The sequence below is a fragment of the Halyomorpha halys genome, unplaced genomic scaffold, assembly GCF_000696795.3.
Source record: "Halyomorpha halys isolate HHAL.00 unplaced genomic scaffold, Hhal_1.1 Scaffold1234.1, whole genome shotgun sequence".
Lineage (NCBI taxonomy): Eukaryota > Metazoa > Arthropoda > Insecta > Hemiptera > Pentatomidae > Halyomorpha > Halyomorpha halys.
The window spans coordinates 310,430-329,646 of record NW_027109882.1 but is presented as its reverse complement, the minus strand read 5'-3'; the positions used below and the strand labels follow the sequence as shown (position 1 = coordinate 329,646).

The window sequence follows — 19,217 nt, the reverse complement described above, 5'->3', positions numbered from 1 at the left end:
AATCAAAATAAACAACGAACAAACGAAAAACGACAGGACTTTTTGAATGCCCTGGTATTTTATATATTCTTCCTTTTTTTTTTATTTGTATATAATTTTCTTTTCATTTAGATTTACATAATTTGTAATCCTACCTTAATATCCTTTTTGTTTTTTTATTATCCATCAATGTCAAAATATTTTTAGTTGTTTTTATATCCTGTTAGCCGTGATGAAGATCCACAAAGTGGAGATATCTTTAACCGCACCCCCGACTACTTCCGAATTTGAAAATACGGTCGATCATTTGTATATTTATAAGTACATGTATATCTGTGAGTGTGTATGTGTATAAATCAATCTTAATAATTTAGTTAAAGACGCTATCTTCGATATAAACCAATATTCATCCAAGGATATAATATTCAAGAATATTACACTGTTCAGTCTCAATGAAGGGTCTGGTAATAATGCATTTGATAGAACAAATTGTAAAGGATCTATTAAACTAAATTTAAGACATAGTAAGAAGAAATTATATTAGTTATTACATTAAAAGTCACGAACTGTTTTTCGCAACATATCTTCTCTACAGGATTAAGTACCTCACATCACGAATTCTAGCAACCGGATACTTATAATATTTATAAGTCTTATAGCATATTCAAACCAAAAATTGCTCCTTCTTTTTTGTCAAAGAATCGATTTACCGGATGCAACATTTCATTGTGTTGTGCAATATGCAATCGAACCAAAGAACACTGTCGTGGAACGCGGAGCTATCCACTGCAACCACCGTAAGTGCAATTAAAAAATAATCCTGTTTAGGAGAAGAAGGGAAACTGGAACATGTCCACTGCCTCTTACATCAGCGGTTGGATAACGATAGGACCGGGTTTGGATTTGTTTTCTCTTCGTAATCACTATTTAGTTTGTTCAGAATATCACTCTGTCTCTTTATCTCTTTGTTTAATAAGGTTTATTTGTTTAATCTATAAATAGGGTTAGTATTTATTTTATAAACAATAATAATAAAGACAGGAAAACATGATTTGATTGGCTCTTAAGACATGATTAACATTGGCTCTCTAAGCCAATCACTAGCGCGCTAGTGAGTCGCTATAGCGGACTCAGCCCGGGTCAAGCATCCTCCTACTCCCTTGGAAGGTTAACACATTTTTTTTCTTGAAAACCTTTTCTATTACATATAAACACAACAGGCGTCTTTATTATTATCGCCTTAATTTAAAAAAATAATTTAATTTTAAAATTTATCTTATTTAAACCATATCTTTTAAACTGAAATTTTCTATTGTTTGGAATTGACTTTGTACCCATGCGCGCCTCACTCTCTGGGAAAATTCTAGTGTCCGTCTCTGACGCCTATGCATTTCTCACTTCACCCAACCTTATCAAAAACGAGAAGATCAAACCTATCGAAATCCATTACTTCTCGAATTACCTTAAGACATTTATTCGTCAATTAACCTTTCTAGCAGCACGCTTCTTATAGCAATTACATTTATTTCTGCACACCACAATATCATTATATATTTCAATTTTATATACTGGGAATGCGTTCCGAAATTATGTGTGGTTTATAGATCCAATTATCCACATTTTGCAAATGCCCCACAATACTTTGAAGACTTTCTCTTTCATTTAATATAAGCGGAAACTTTTCTATAAGTTAAAAACAGTACGAAGTATTTTTTTTTTTTTTTTTTTAATGGCTCAAGTCAGAAGGAAGTATTGTACTAAGTCTAGTATGAGTTTTAACATCTTGACTTATTTACAACTAATCTGAGCCTAAATAACTTTACATTGACCTATAGCAGATGTTTACATTTACAAAAATATTTTTCTTTTCAGTTCAAATGCAATATCTGTAAAATCCTAGTTTGTTATATTAGTGTGTTGATTTTTAATATTAGTATCACCTTAAGTGAAATGTTTTTCCACAATTTGAGGTAAATTCTCAAATGTCCAAACTTTCTGTGTTTTCAAGTCTTTAAAACTTTACTTCAGACCTTAATTAAACGTGATCCTTATGATACAACATTTACTAAAATTAAAGAAACAATATCTCTGAATTAAAGAAATTTATTTATATATATACATTATATTTGAATAGAAAAGAAAATTATTGTTTCCAAGTGAAAACATTTGTATTAGGTAAGTGAGAAGTTCAAATCCAAATAAGTTAGGAAAATTAAAATACTATAGTGCAGTCGGAAAATCGGAGTACTCGTATTTAAGATTTTGCTCCTCCCACCCTTTCCCAATAAAGTGTTTTAGCAATGGCTCTAAGTTAATACCTGCTACATTCATTTTGATCCTTAATGTTTTGTAAAAATTATATAAAATTATTAAAGATTATATTAAATCAGCTAATTTTATTTTTAGCATTTTTTATTTTAATATGAAAAAAAAAAAATAGTAAAGAAATGAATGCATGTAAAAAAAAAACTAACGATAATTTTTAACAAAACTGAAAGTAATCAAAATTTAATTTTATTTATTTTTTTCTTCTATCTAGAACAATAACTGATAAAAAATAATCTTTTAATGCTCAGATATCTTTCAAAATAAGGTAGGTACAGACAGTAAATTATTGTTGCAAAAGTTTATTGCTTCAAGATCTAAAAAATAATCTATGAAAATTGAAATAATTAAATTAACAAATAAATAATTGTACCATAGGACCAAAAAAAACTTTAATATATGATTTTTTTATATTACTTTCTTTTTAATTAATTAACAAACAAATTCAAAATTTTTTTTTCATTCTATTCATGATTTGTGTTGGTTACTACGAAAAAACAAAAATAAATTTGATTCTTTTCTGGAAATAGTTTGAGTGAGCTTGTTTTCTGCTGATCTATAGTCTACCATAAATGGCAATGTGCTGACAACTGTATAAAATGTTTATATGCACTTCCACCTCAATGCCGAATAATCTAAAAAAAAATTAACAGTCAAAAGTCATAGCAGATTGTACAATAATTTATGTATATTTAACTATGTATTGATTATTAGTAAGTCTAATGTGTTATTTAATTCAAAGCTGAATTATCATCATGTTTCTATACAAGATCTTTTTATTTCCAAAACTATTCAAAATAGAAGATAATAAAGTTGTAATCTAGGTATGAGATTTTTCTTTAATGTAAGAATTTGGCTAAATCCAACAAATCATTGAAGTTTAATGAAGATAAATGTATAGCATCTAATAAATTAAGGATATTTTATGTAGGTATGCATGCAAACATATATTAAAACCTCTGAGCAAGTAATGTCAAAAGTTGAGAATAAATTTAAGCTTCTAAGCATTTCAATGGACATCAACAAAGAACTGCCCCTAAATTGTACACAATTAACACTTCACTTGGATACTAAGCTTCTTTTGGTACTCTCTTCAATCCAAATTAACAAATAACATTTAGGTTGAATTTGTAACTAAAATTAAATTTTAATTGCTACAATCTACCCGATTAAAATAAATTAAATGAATATTCCATTTTAATTGTTGGCACAAATTAGTCCAGTAAAATTTCTAAAAACATTTTTGAATTGGTACAAAAGTTTATGTGGATTATTGTTAAGTAGCAAATAAATGATTTTTTTTTTTATTGATATAACAAAAAGGAGGGTTATCTTTTAATAAATTCCTTTTATTTCATATTTAGGTTATAATTTAGTAAATTTTAAAATAAAATGAAAACTACTTTGATACTGAATAGGAAAAAAACATGTTCTTCTTGTACTGTCATTACTCAATGTAGAAATTAATATATAGTAACAGGTTACGGGCAGACAACAGAAAAATACTTTTTTATGTTTCAAGATTCTCCTCTGTTTTCAAACAGAGGCCCCTACTACTAAATCATTCTAAAATAATTATCAAATGTTGCCTGTAACCAGTGTGCTAATTTAAACTAGAAACCCACATCTGAGAAATATGTCAAATATTAAAATTTATTGTAATAAAATTTTTAAGTAATAGAGGACATGAAAGAAGAATAGATGAATGAGATTAAACATATATTAGAAAAATGACAGCTCCTCTAAACTGGAGGAAATAACGCCTAAATGCAAGAACCTGACAGAGATAGTAGTGTGGGCAAGATTTTATTTGGTAAGGGTCCATCCATTTATCTGACTACACAATACCCGATTTGTTCATTATGCTACAAATCATTATTGAGAAATGCATAGCATAATATTTTCTAAGCCACATATCTTATTTATGAAATAATATAAAACTTGTTTTTTTATTTTTATGAACATAGAAGAATAAGTAAAAGTATTTTGTATATAGGGAAGAGTCCTGACCCTTTTGACTGCAATATTCAGTAGGGAACCTCAGGAAAAGAAGAGTCTCTATATTACAATAAACCTAAAAAGAATTCAGTACATGAAGGAATACTCAAAAATTATGACAAAAAAAAATTCTTAATATCATTTTAAAATGGACAAGATTTAACAATTGGCTATAAAAGAATTAGTTTTAGTAGTAAAAAGAGCCACTAATATAAAATTCTACCAATTTTTTTTTTCGGCCAAGACCCCCCTTGGAGTCTTATACTGCCTAACATGGTTGGGGGTCTAAGTTTTTCATTTTGTGGGACTGCCCCAATGCTCAATGAAAAAAGTGAACGCCCCAGGCTGGATCTGAACCGGCACCGCCATAGACATCAAATTGGTAAGACTGTGTCTTAACCACTGATCTACCGGCGGCCCCACCAATTTTTTTTACTTTATTTTCTATACTTTAGTGCTCAACTATCTAAACCTGACCTTCCTCTATTTTAAAATATCTTCATCTGTTCATTATAATTTATTATTCAATTTTTTTGTAAAGATTTGACCAAAATATATGTTATATTAGTTATAAAAGTTAGAAGAATGAAAAATTGTATTTCTATCATCATTCATTTTTTTTTAATTTCTTTTTTTGTTTAGGTTCGATATTGAAAATGGAAGGTTCAACATGGGACTTAATATTCCTATGATAACAACAGAATCACAGTACAATCTCAAAGGAAACATACTACTCCTGCCGCTTATTGGTGTCGGCAATGCGAAGCTAATCCTTCGTTAGTATTAATTTCCTAGTTTTATTTCATATTTCTTTAATAATATGTAAGTATATTAGTTACACCATCACATGATAAAATTCTCAACATGACTTTAGAGCAAACTAATTAAGCCATTTGTTGGTCAGGATGAAAATTTCTTTAAAACTTATATTAATCAAAGTATGAACAAAATATTTATCATTCAGTTTAAAAAATCTGATTTAAATTATCTTTTAACATAAAGATATATAATATAACGTCATCATTATTCAGGAGAAGAGGTTAAAAAAATATAAAAGATAAATGATTAGTAAATGTAAAAGTAATAATTGGTAATATCTCAATAAACATATAAATGGGAAAAACAATGAATGAAAGCTATCAATGAACTGGATTTTAGTTTAGTTTATGTTAAAAATTATTTAAATAATCCAATTCCTTTTTTTAGTTATTGTCAGATAGACAGTTTTATTTATTTAAATGCATATATGAAAAAATCTAGTGTAAAGAATATTTTACACAAATGTTGGGAATGATATCTAAATTCTTATCTTTTAAACAGACTGTTTTAGATATGATAAATACCATAAAAGGGGATGAATAGAAACAGTGGAGTGAATAAGAACAAAACTTCCAGGTCTTACAAAGAAATTCATAAATATACATGAAAATCTTTGTAGTTGCCATTTTTATTATTTTTTTTATAGAATGTAGTTTCATGAAGAGTTGGGAAATCAAGTTTTGTCATGCTGGTTGGCAACAACAAGTAGATTACCAAAAATATTGCCAGTAAAAACTCGAAAATTCTATCGTTTTCACAATCTGAAAAACTCTAGCTCAAAAATAGCAAAGTCCGGCAAAAGATGATGAATATATGGTTAAGAACTCAAGAAATAGGAGGAGGAATCCGTGTTCTTTCCAAAAGATGTCAGAAAGAAACTGGAGTTAGATGACAGTATTCAACCAAGAACTTAATAACTTTTGGAAGTGACATAAGTGAATTAAATCTTAATAAATATTTATCTTCCTTAATTCAAATACACTTTATTTCACTGAATTTTAATCCTTCTTGAGTTCAAATTTGTTTTATAATTTTTGAAAAGTCACATATTTACTAGAAAATAACATTAAGATTTTGTTTGATATTAATTACACTTCTATTAATCCCTTTTCATTATTTAATGTTTTTATTAACCCTACTAAATTGAAATAAATCTTGATTATAACTAATGTTCAGATTCACTCCTATCTGCAGAGGGAAGCAGAGGACCATTAAAAGAAATAAAATGATTTATAAAACTTTTAAAAATATTAGCTATAACAAATTTTTTTTACTCAAAATTATAAAAACATTATCAGACTGAATTTTCAAGTCAAATAATGAAGAAATTATTTGTTACTTTTTTTTGTTTGTTTATATTAAAGTTAAAATGTAATCCAACTTCACCCCATTCTAATGATACAATAAACTTCAAATGATGTTGGGCAAAAAGGTTATTCCATTTACCACACTTTAGTACATTCATACTCACAGTGGTACACAACCCCTCTGATTAATGATTTATAAATTACTATTTTAGACACTATTTAAAATTTTATAGATATTTGTGGTTAACAAAAGAGTGTATATATATGTTTTTAAAACTTCAATATTTATCTATAAAACATTAATATTTAATAATCATTTTTCATCTAATTGTTTTATATATTACATAGGTAATGTAACAACTGAGGTATACATGAAAGTTAGCTTCCCTAAAGTACAAGGAGAAGAAGTTATGAGAGTTGATGGAATGAAAGTTGAGTTCCGTATGGCTAACTGCAGAGTTCACTTGGATAATCTTTTCAATGGAAACAAAGTTTTAGGTAAGTAATTCATCATTTATCCTGATTCTTGAAATAATTTAATGTTCATCCAAACCTATTTACACTTCCTGTACTGTCATTATGAGAAGTCATGTATTATTTCTGAAAATGAGATGCTCATTTTATTCTTAGTATTCTGTTCCCATTTTCTCATCAATCTTTTGAATTATTAGGGATTTTCCATAGAGCAATTAGTCTTCCTTCAGCAATCATAGAGTATTTTTTCATCCATTTGTATATATATATATGGAGCTATGTAATACAAGCTGTGTATATAGCTTGTATGTTCCCTTCATGGACAAGGAGTGCATGTTTGTTAGTTTTTAATAATCACTTTAATGATAAAACTGTATGGATCATGATTTGTTACAGCTGAGTATTTATAACCCATGAAATCAGCTAACTTCTGAGATATGTTTGGAGCACAATGAAACATTAATTTCACTTCATGACCCACTTTATAATTTCTACAAACATAATTGTAAAGAACAATTTATAAATTTACTTTTGTCATTATTTTCAGGTCATACAGTAAACAACTTCCTTAATAAGAATGCTCTAGAAGTAGTTGAAGAGTTGAAAGAGAATATTGGGGAAAACTTGGCTGTGGTGTTTAAGAAAATAATGAATGACGCCTTTACAAGGATCCCAACAAGATTTTGGATACCAAAGGATGATTAATAACTCCTAATAAGCATTGGTTCAATGTACAGTATTATTCCAAAAAAGAATTAAGTCTGATCTTTTTTCTGCAGCACAGAAACTGAGGAAATAATTTTTAAAAATTTTCTTGGGGATCTTTAGACTTTGATAGTCCTGTTTTGTTTACAGAGGCAGACTGAAAAACATTTGACAATTACTTAATGAATTAAGAGGTCAGTGGATTAATCATATTGTGGTAGGATTTGAAAAAAAAATTCTCTTAATGAACAATACATACGTACTTAACATTAGATTTTAAATTAATAAATTGTTCAACTACTTATTGGGTTTCTAATAAATTTTCTATGGAACATTTTACATTTTTACTTTTGATTCATATTTGTAAAACATATAGTTCATTCAAGAAATTTCTGGACTTACCTTTAGCATTTATATGTTAAAACCAGTGATAAAATTCATCTTCATGCTAAAAATAAAACAAAACAAAGTTAGCATATTCAAGTTATAAAATTCTAATTTAAATATTCGAACAATCATCATAGAAGTGTGTTAATAAAAACTGTAACACCTTCCTTTGAGATTTAAATACTAATAACAGGTACAAAGATCAGAATAAAATCACCTCATATAAATTAGTTTTAATGAAAGATATTCAAAATTTAGATCAATCTCAAATTTTTGTCATATAAAGAATTTTATTTTGTTCTATTGAAATTCTAATTTATAATTTTCATTAAAACCATTTTTCCTTATTTTGAAGAACATTGATTAAATTTGAACATTACTGAACTACTATCTACAAGAGACAAATTAAATAAAATTTTAACAAGTCAGCATTGGAAGATTGAAACATGAAATCAAGAATATAGTTTGTTAAGGGGTTTGGTTTTACTGTTAGAAAATTGCAAGATTTTTCAATCACAATTTTAATGGTTTTTGGGTAGAGTATCTTAGCTTTTAGGGCACTTCTTTTGGAGTTTCGATTTAGGTTATGGTCTATTAATAAAAAAACATACATCCTTTTCCCAATCCAACTTTTTAAAAACTTCAAATTAAAACTGTATTTTTAGGGGGAGAGGATCCAAACGAAACAAAAAGTTATTTTTGCACTATTTAATATTATTTTTCCTAAGATTTATAATGATTATCACAAATTTTGTAATACATTTTCAGAAATTAGTACGTTCTTTTAAAACAAAAATATAATATAGCACACAAGATAAATGTACTGATCAATTTAAAATAATTTTATATATGTATAAATAGTTGACCGTAAAAATTGATATATAGGAAGATGGTCAGGGTTGCGGTCACAAGTGAAACGAAAATAGTTTACAACTATTTTCGTTTCACTTGTGACCGCAACCCTGACCATCTTCCTATATATAAAATAATTTTAGATTGATTCATTCAAAATCATTTATGGAAATATATCCATCATTTTGGCTTTAATTTCAAAGAGCTTGATAATAATTACAAAAGTAAATAAAATTGGTTAAATTTTAAGATAGAAAGGCTTAAATTAACATTAGTCTTCCTTCTAGAGCATTAACATTTGATAGTTGGTATGGTATGGGTATCGGTTCTAATAGCAATCCTGTAATTTAATATATATAATCTTCTGTAACTCTTAGTAAGACAATTCGTAATGATAGTTGAGTAGAAGGATTGTCTAATGTTTGGAAACGGTGGATCAGTTACCAGTTTTACACTGCCTTCTTGTAGAATCTATTAAGATGTATATTGGTTCTCAAGATTTAGATGTAAATAGCTACTATGTACTATATCTTTTAATTGTAGTTGCCAGTAGTGGCTATTGAATCAAGATGTACAATCTTCCCTGATGAATTGTTGAACAAATAAGTGACCTACCTGCAGGACTATCCAAATCAATCTTATTTTTTCACATTCCTATATATATATATTTTTTTTTTTACAAAACACTATTTTTTATGTTGTGATAAGCAACTGAATCAAAACATATCACATAATTAACGTAAATTAGTTCGCAAAAAGTTAGTCAAGCAACATCAGTTTGCTTCACATTATGGAAATTTGGCTGTCTAGCAAATAGGAAACAAATCATATACTATATTAAATTTGTTGTTTTTAAAAATAGCTCCTACTTAGGAAAAATGTTATACATTCTTTTCTGTATGCCCTTTGCTATATATCAAACTATAAAAAGATAAAGAAAACTTAAAAGAGGAATTTGTAATAGTTGTATATCTGTACACCACTAGTGAATAAGAGGAAAGCTGGTCTTTAAAAAAGGACGAATCAATACAAAACTAAGTTGTTAATATTGATATTTACGTTAGGTATTAATATAAGTTATAAATTACAAGGTTTACCTTTAAACGATAGAAAAATGAATATAGAAGGTAATTGAACATTTAAGTTGCTAATTTGAAAAGTAATATTTATTCCTTGAGCACTTATTCACTGGTCCTATAGATAGATGTAAGATATTAAAACTTGTAAGTTTTAATTAAGTTGTTTTTCATGAAATAGGCACTATGACATATATCAATATGTATATATATAGTACATCCTAAATTTTCAATTTAATTATATAAATAATTTTAAATTGTCATCTAAAATGGAAAAATAATATTATTTATCCTTTTTAAACCATTAGGTTAAATTCAGTCCAACTTATAGGTCTTTTAATACCAAGCTATCCTATCCAAACTATTAATGGACCAAAACTGGTCCTAAAGCAGACCTTGAATGATAGCAGTTTCTCGTGAAAATGAGGATTTGGTTAATGAAAGTTCTGAAAACTTTGATACTTCTCTGTATTTAAAAATTTGAATCTAGTTATTGCTAGGATCAAGGCTCTCCAGCAAGTTTTCATTTTGGATTCAATATTGTATCAATTTTTTTTTTAAATTAATTTCAGTAAAAATGCATCATTATCTAAAAACTATTCAAAATTATATTATTTTTAGAAAATAGCTAACTATTTCTAGTTGAACTAGAAACTTAATGAACTAATAAACTTAAAAAGATTTAAATTCAGTTAAGTTTCAATATGTTGAACTTGAATTTTTTTTTTGTTTTATAAATTAGAATTTTGATAGATGGTAAAATTACAACTTTTAACTGCCATAAAAGATTCGTGTTGAAGAAATTTATTGTTACATCAAAGAAAAAAAATAACAATCACATATGTACATATGTGATATATAAAGATATATAAATACAAAAGTTGATGTGAATTTTTATAATAGATTTTTTTTTAAGTATTATTATTCTTAGCGAGTTTGAATTTCTTATACATTCATTAGATTAAAATATTGTTGTTTTCAAATAAAAATCCAAGATATAAAAAAAAAATATGAAAATTGTAATATATTTGTTTATATTTATTTTTTTAAATATATATAAGTTCAATTTAATTATATACAGTTTAATTTTTATTTTATTGTATAGAGCAAGTGTTTGGATAAAAGATGATTCTTACTGTATCTATTAAGAATTTACTGAGAGGTTTTTTTTTTTGTTTGAAAATTGAAATTTTTAAAAATACTGCATTTTTTTTTGGTTTTTAATCATTAAACTAAGATACTTCAATATTCAAATAAAATATCATCATAATTTAAACTAAGTGTTTTAATCCACTGGCATCAGAACATCAAAATAGTAATTAATGACATTCATCAATATAACATTATAAATGTAATTTCGTTATATTTTGTTCTTTGAAATTTCAATAAAAAAAGGTAGATGGATTTTGTAATAATCTAAAATAATGATCAAACATTTTTGCCATCCTTAACAATATACAAAAAAAAGAATTTTGTCTAAAAATCTCTTATGTGAATCAATAATTCCTTTAGACTTTAAACCTATTACTTTTTTTTTTTTTTTTAACATGAATGTGTAAACCTCTGATTATGATTACATCATGACAGTTCATTAAGTCATGTTGTAAACATACTCCAATTCCAATTTTGATATGTTTCCTGTGGCTTTGTTTAATACCATAATAATGTTAGTTATGGTTCTAAAATTATTTTTTTACTGAATAATGGTAGTTAATTTAATTTTGTGCTCTATTTTTTATATTAGGAGATTATAAGAATTTATTTAAACACTAAATCTTTAGTTAGTTTTACATATTTCTAAGAAATCAAAAATCTTACCTCTCATCAGGTTTTTTTTTAGAATTTTTATATTAGTTTTTGGCAGTAGGCCAATTCTTTTAATTGTAAATATTGTAAATAAATTGTTATTTTTTAGTATTGTTTTATTTATTTTCATTACCATTTCATTTCAATAAAACATATTATATATAATAATTAAACCAAGATGTGCAATCAATGAAAAGTAAACAAACAGATAAAACAAGTCCCCTTTGAATATTCTAAAGAATAATTTGTTATTTAATTAGGTAAATAAAAGTTTTATGTTAACCTTTTAAAGTTAATCATGAGTTGCGGCTCTGTAAACATAGCCTACTTGCTGCCTCTGAGAGAGATTTCGGAACCAGAAGGGAGATGTATACCTCAGGATACCTTCAGCTAATTCATTTAGATAGTGATCATCACTGGATAACAAAGACTCCAGAATGCCTCCTCCCCTCCCTCCCCTGACTGCTTCGCCCATTCATTACTTGGGTCACCCTATCGACCAGATATACCAAGTGAGATGCCATATTTAGGCCTATACCTAACTAACTTAACACCAATGTAGGTAACCATCTCACTTGAACTTATCCTTGTTCCACCTATATGCATGTTTATAGATATGGACAAGACCAGTAACTGATTCCTGTGAACATTCACTCTCTATTAAAGCTTCCACCTTGTAACAGATGCTCCTAATCTTCATGTGCCTGCCCTGGAGGTAGTTTTTAACAAGGGTGCATACATTTCTGGGTGCATCATACCTCTGTAGCTGTTGCAGCATGTTCAGCCACCAAACGTTATCAAAAGCAGAGGGTATATCAAAGAGCACTAACATGACATATTGCTTTGCTCTATCTTCACATCTCTGCTTACTCTTAGAAGGGCCATCAGTGGTTCCCCTGCGTCTGGTCAAACCATATTGCTGTGGATTGCTTGTTTAATTAAAAACAGACCATACGCTAGCCATCATGAGGTTCTGTACATCTGTATGAATGAGGTAGTTTCTTATCTCTGCTTCCTCCTTAGTTGAGGAGTCACAAATTGGTGATCATCCACCTTTTTTGGAAATAGTCATATATCAAAACAACAATAGAAAATGTTGAGAAGATGATCTTAACATACAGAATACTGTTCCTTTGATCACTGCACAAATAGAATCAAGTGCTAGAGCCTATCCTAGGTCCCTGATTAGAGTCCCTGGGGTTTATTGCTTCAATGAGTATGTTAGCTTTCTCTTACTAGTTTGTTGCCAGAAAATCTTGAAATTTAGGCAATGATCTGTAGTTATCCATTGCAACCTTGTACGAATTACTCCAAGGATTCTTTGAAGACTCTTCAACAATGAATTCATTCCAGGAATTCTGCTTCTGTGAGTGAACCTCATTTCGTTATACCCAGACTTTAGACTTGTACTCATTTTGGAGTGCAGTGCGCCTCTTATTGCATTGATACTTCCATTATGAATCCAGAGGTCTCTCTTTAGTGCAGTTAAGACCAACAGCTACTATGGAACTGGTCGAGTGCTTGCCTTCCAGCCCAGAAGGGAATTTTTGGCAGTATTTAATATTTCTAAACCGTCAGTTTTGCAAATAGGTGATTTGGACAGAATCACACTGACAGGTGTTCTCCAGTTGAAGGGTATCTATTTAACAGAAGCTAGGTATGTCATAGGAAAGTTTCCCAATCCCAAGGCCAATCCAAAGCTCATGTAAGTCACAAAATTATGTAGGTCTCCCACATCAGCCAGCTTTGGATTTGTGGAGGTACAGACACAGTTCCTTACTCACTGAGCTACACTGGTCCAAAGGAGTGTATTTTACTGGATATTTAATGAGTAAAATCAAAATCTTTAAGCACTTCACCCAAGAGTAGCCTTACTTTTCTTACCTCTGAAACAGACACTTATAGCGAGTAGTATTGGTAAATGTCATAATATCTCAAGAGAAGATCATAACACCAAAACTATTAGAAAGTAGAGTATTTAAGAATATGAAAACTTACAAATGCATTTTTTATTGTATACATGTTGCTCTGTGGAAAACTGTGAATATATTGATTGTATCACAAGCCAGATTGTAACTTTATAGTTGGTGTTAGTGAAGAATCCAGTGGTGAATAAAAAGCATCTGAACCATTAGCTTATGTTGAAGAACATGAAGCTACTAAAAGAACATTTAAAAAGGAGTTTAATCTTGATTCAGGTTCTGATGATGAAAGTGGTGACGCATTGATTGAAATAAAAGTAAAAAATGAAAAGGCTATGGAATAGGATAATGAAAATTTATGGAAAGATGAAAGAAAACTGGAAGAACAAGCTGATGCAGGACACCCAAGTAATTTGAGATTTGAAATGGAAGAAAATCTACAGATAAAGATTTATCTCAGCACACTTGTAGGATCATTAGGATGCAGGATGATTCTCGAGAAAAGGAAAAGACAGATATTGTGCAAGGAAAGGCTAAGAAACATGAAGACATCAAGAAGAAGCAGAAAGAGAAACATTGTGAGATTGGAGAAAGGTTGGACAAATTAAAAACTTTAAATGGCGACCCAGAAATTTGTGTCAAAGATGAAGAAGTATTAGAAGAAAAATACAGGTACTAAGAAGAAGAAGAAGAAACCCAGAAAGAAAAGGGGATTTAAACCTGGTGAATATTTTAATTCTGACTAAAAACTAAACATGCAGTCGAAAGATGGAAAGTTCAAATCATCTACAAAATGACAGAAGACCAGTTGGAGATGTTTGAACCAGGGACTCAATGAAATGATTGTGAAAAATTAAATAAAAAAATTGTAACTTAAAGTTTTATTATTGTTTTTTCTGTGCACAAAACAAATATCGTAATTTAAAAATTATTTTGTTAATATAAGTAAAATATTGTAAAATAAAAATTCTGCTAATCCTGTTTTTGTAAGAAAAATTATGCAAAACTAAATTTGATAAAAAAATGAATATTTCAGAGGGTGTGTTAAAGTGTGATGTAAAAATTAATTTTTTATTGTATACATTGCTTTGTGGAAAACTGTGAATATATCGATTGTATCATAAGCCAGTTTGTAACAGTCAGTTGGCAGGTTGCCATTAAGCTTTATGTTGTGTTGTTTGTTCTCACTACAGTAAGAACGTTTTATGTTATTTAACCATCATTAAAAAAACAGTTAGAACAGTAAAAAACATTTTACTGTTAACATTGACTTCCGTCAAAACAGCCCTGACGAAGCTCTGCAACGTGGGGCGAAACATTGGCTCAATAAAAATAGTATAATCATTTACTATTTGAGTCTTTTTTTAACCGCATCCAGACCATATTCCATTCATCTATACACATGGTCAATCAATAATCTTCCAGTATGTCATAAGAAACATTTTATTTGTGTCCACCACCCCGCGTTCAACGTAGTCCATAAATATAAAATCTATCCTTGAGCAGAAATGGATAAATTGGTGCTCTTCATTTACTCAAAACATTATATTATCACGTCTATTTTATTTTATTTTAAAATGTAATTAAAGATGCCCAACAGGGTATGTCTCAGATAGTTTAACTTGGAATCTGTAAGTACACATTTACCCCAACCTTCTTGTAAAAGGAGAGGTAATAAAATGGTAACTACATTCTCTTAAAGTTTTGAATTGTTATATCATAAATTTTTCAGATCTTTAAATATCTCTTAAAGAACTTGTTTGGCTAGGTATTAGTTGCAAGATCTATGCTAGATGTGCCATTGGCCACATATGAGTTTTTCTCACAGATTTTATCTATTTCTACTGTATTTCACTGTATTAAGTCATGATAACATAACATTATTAATTATGTAACAGTATAATATAATAATTATTACTTTTGAGAAAAAAGTAATTAATTTATGTAACTATTTATTATAAGATCTAAAACAAATTTGTCATAACACTATTTTTTATATATAATTTCATATTTTGATGAAACATTTCATAGACTAATTTTCATATACTGACCAATGGTAGATTAAAGTAAATGTAACTGGTTACATACCAATAGGAGTGACTGACACAAGAACAATTGAGCCAATGTCCAAATCTTCACAAACTTATTATATTTAAAATTTTAATATTATATATAAATAAATTAAGAACAAATTTATAATAAATATAAGAAAAGGTAATTATGGCTGAGTCAAACTTATCTTTCTACATCTTTTAAAATCTCTTAGTCCTCTTTATATTGAAGTACCAGCTCTCAAGAAATTTATTGAAACCATATAATGAAGTTTTAAAAAATAAATTATCTTACTTAAATTACAGTAGTCATTTAATGGTTTCTGACCCGCTGTCACTTAAAGCTAAAGGGGGTGATAGATACATTGAGGTATTTCTAAGACAAGAGATGGCAGCACTTCCAGCCTTTTTCTATTTTCAGCTTTACTTAGAGACAAATTTTAAATCCAAAATATGTTATTTTTTTTCAATCAAATAGGTTTTGAAAATCTTTGAACTATCTTTTTTGCCAAAATTTGAAATCGAAACTTGAATTTTTTTTAAAAGTTTGATAAAGCTCGATGTAGAAAGAATATTGAAGCCAACATATTCATCAGCTTTAAAACCCATCCATTGGATCCATTGAATTTTTCAAATCTATAAAATTTTAAATCATAAAGAAATGTCGCTCTCGTTCTACTTGAGCTAAGAGGTGTATGTTACACTGTTCAACCTGTAGAGTCATCTTGAAGACTTAATTCTTCCAAAATTCGGTTACAACTACATAAATAAATTTGTATTATAGTTTACATAAATATCTAAAATGGTTACATTGCTTGTTCAAAAAATGAATGGGATTCTAAAATCGACAGTTCAGCTTTTTTACTTCACTGATATTATTAATAAGTATTTACCACCCCATTCATGGTTTAGTCAATTAGAATCAAATACAATTTGATGATAAAAATCAAGATGATGTTTTTATTTGACTTGTGTATGTAATCTGCTTAGTTGTAATGGGTAGCACCAACATCAGTTTCCAAAGTATTCTTTATTTAGTAATATCCCTTTCAAAGAAATTTATTTATGAATAATAAGAAAATGATGGAAGACTCTGGTCTTCTAGATGACTCTATATGTTGAATGGTGTAACATACTTCTACTTCTTACCCCAAGGCTTTAAGTATAACGGGGGCAACATTTCTTTGATATCTAAAATTTAGATAAAAGTGAAGGGGTGGCAAGATTTCAAACAGTGAATTAAAAATAAACAGATTCAAAATTTTATCTTTATCATCCAACAATTGAACATTTTAAAAATCTTAAAAATTAAAGATTTTAGTTTTGAATTTGAACAAAAAATTTTCAAACCCATTTTTCAGCCGTTCTGCTCGTGTTAACAAACAGAACAAATGCATATTTGAATCAAAAATTGCACTATGTTTTCCTAAGAAAAGGATAAAAGAAAAAAAGAAGTCAGTTGTGCTGCCATCTCTTGTCACAGAAACCCACCAATGTGTCCTGGTATAGTCTTCAGCCATTGGGAGTAAGTTTCTTGCAAAAAAGAACTTCAGTTTTAAAATTTTATTAAAGTATTCTCTTTATTTTCAAATGACAGAATATTGTACGATGTATAAATTATTCGCAAACAACCATTTACCCATCAGAGATTGGGGGTAATTGTCAATGCTCTAACCTTCGACATTTGATTAGATACCCTGTTGGTGCCAGTTATATCATAAAACAGTCCGTCCAGACACTATCAGCTGTTTCAAAGGACCTTTAAATAAATTGAGTATAGTAAACGTCGATAACGAATGTTTGTCTTGGGGAAAATAATTTTATAAAATTTTAGTTTACTTGTGGTTAGTAAATTTTAATGTTAATTTACTCAGAAGAAAATCCCTAATGGAAATAAACAGAACTTTATATTAAACCTAAAGCCATCATCAGACAATTCTAGAACTAACAGACTTTTTTGTTTTGAGTTCAAACAATCTTTGTTTATGTGCTGAACAGAAACAATGATATAGGACAAAACAATCTTTTAGATTTTTATATGAATATATATATATTTTTCCCTTATGACAAATTTGTGAACTGACTAAAAAGGTTTTTATAATGTGTATTCAATATTTTTCTGATAATACAGATGTAATTTTAATAGCTACAAATAATATTGAGATACGTGTTACCTCATATTGGAGATCCTTAAAAGAGGCTTAAGTTAAATGTTAGAAAAATAAAATACAAAAATAATTAATTTAAATATCTTTTTATTAAATTTAAATATATTATCACTAATTTAAAAGGTATTTAGAAGAACTTTCATGAAAAACACAAAATACTCCTAGAAAAAACTTGGATTTAATCAATTTTTTTAAATCCTTCTTTTAATCCTGTATAAAAGCATCATATGTAACATAAAATTAATTTTTAAGTAAATAATAAAATTAAATTAAAATAATGATATAAAAATACAATTTTTGCCACTATATTCATCTTATAATTTATTCTCCGAGAACCATCATTTCTTATTTATTTAAAAGTTTTGCTTAAAAAAAATGTAAATTGTTCCAATTTTTGTAAAAAACTTAATAAGATTCAGGCATCTCATTAAAAAAAAAATTATTTTTATTCCACAAAAACAAATTGAATTATTTCTAATAAGTGATAAATTCTCTGTTCCTATACAAGAATAAATTCAAAAGCCAGTTCAGCATGTTGATAATTGAGAAACTAATTCCCAATTTAAATTCTAATCTCTTAGCGAACAGCATCAGTTATTATTTACCAAAATCATAGTATTATAATAGAGCTTTAAACATCTGTATCAATGTCCCTTAAGAAATATCTATCTTTGTAATCCGTTGGTTTTTTTTTTTTTTTTCCAGATTGTGGTTTGTACTTCTGAAATAATGACACAAAAGGTTCAGTAGTTGGAAATTGGAATAGTTTATAAAGATAACAAAATGATATTTATAAAAATCTCTCCTTTGAATGCAGAGGACCCTTCAATAATCTGTAGACCATCACCCTGTGATCCAGAGGTGGCAAATTTAATAATAAGGAGGCAAACACTATTCAAATTAAGTGTTATCAAAATACGTAATCATTACTCCATATAAAAGCTATATGTTGGTAGAAATGAAAAAAAAATTTTTTTTTCTAGTAGCTAGAGGAATATATCTCCCTTATTCTCTCCCCGTGCAAGCCACTGTTAGGATCTGATTTACCTCAGTGAATTTCACCTTGTTCTATCATGATCGATTAACAGTCATTTTTAAATTTTGTTACTGGTTTTATTCCCTATTATGGTATTATTCTTGGCCAGATGATTCCATCAACAGTTTCAGTCCTGATGAAGTAGCTTTCTTTTCCAGTACAGGCAATAAATAGAGTAAATTAACTGTTGTAAATAGTCAAGTGGTATTGTATAAATTTAAGAATAATTATATACCTTCTAACTTAGTTTTTGAAGAAAATGACATAAACGTTTCTTTAAAATAAATAAAAACATTTAAAATTCACCTTTCA

At 28.2% G+C, this 19,217-nt stretch overlaps 1 protein-coding gene and 1 long non-coding RNA gene across 2 annotated transcripts in view; one reads left to right on the top strand and one right to left on the bottom strand.

Annotated features, from left to right (window-relative positions):
* Positions 1-8,914, top strand: part of LOC106688919 (protein takeout) — a 25,537-nt gene extending 16,623 nt beyond the window's left edge. Inside the window, exons 4-6 of the mRNA XM_014433620.2 lie at positions 4,945-5,078; positions 6,777-6,926; positions 7,450-8,914. Coding sequence (XP_014289106.1) covers positions 4,945-5,078; positions 6,777-6,926; positions 7,450-7,607 — 442 coding nt within the window. The 3' untranslated portion in view covers positions 7,608-8,914. The remainder of the gene's footprint in view (positions 1-4,944; positions 5,079-6,776; positions 6,927-7,449) is intronic.
* Positions 2,794-18,564, bottom strand: LOC136795919 (uncharacterized). Its single transcript, XR_010843626.1, has 3 exons — positions 18,475-18,564; positions 8,010-8,055; positions 2,794-2,939 (listed from the first exon to the last, which is right to left on the bottom strand). It is a non-coding gene; the product is annotated as an uncharacterized lncRNA (long non-coding RNA).
* Between the last annotated feature and the right edge of the window lie 653 nt (positions 18,565-19,217).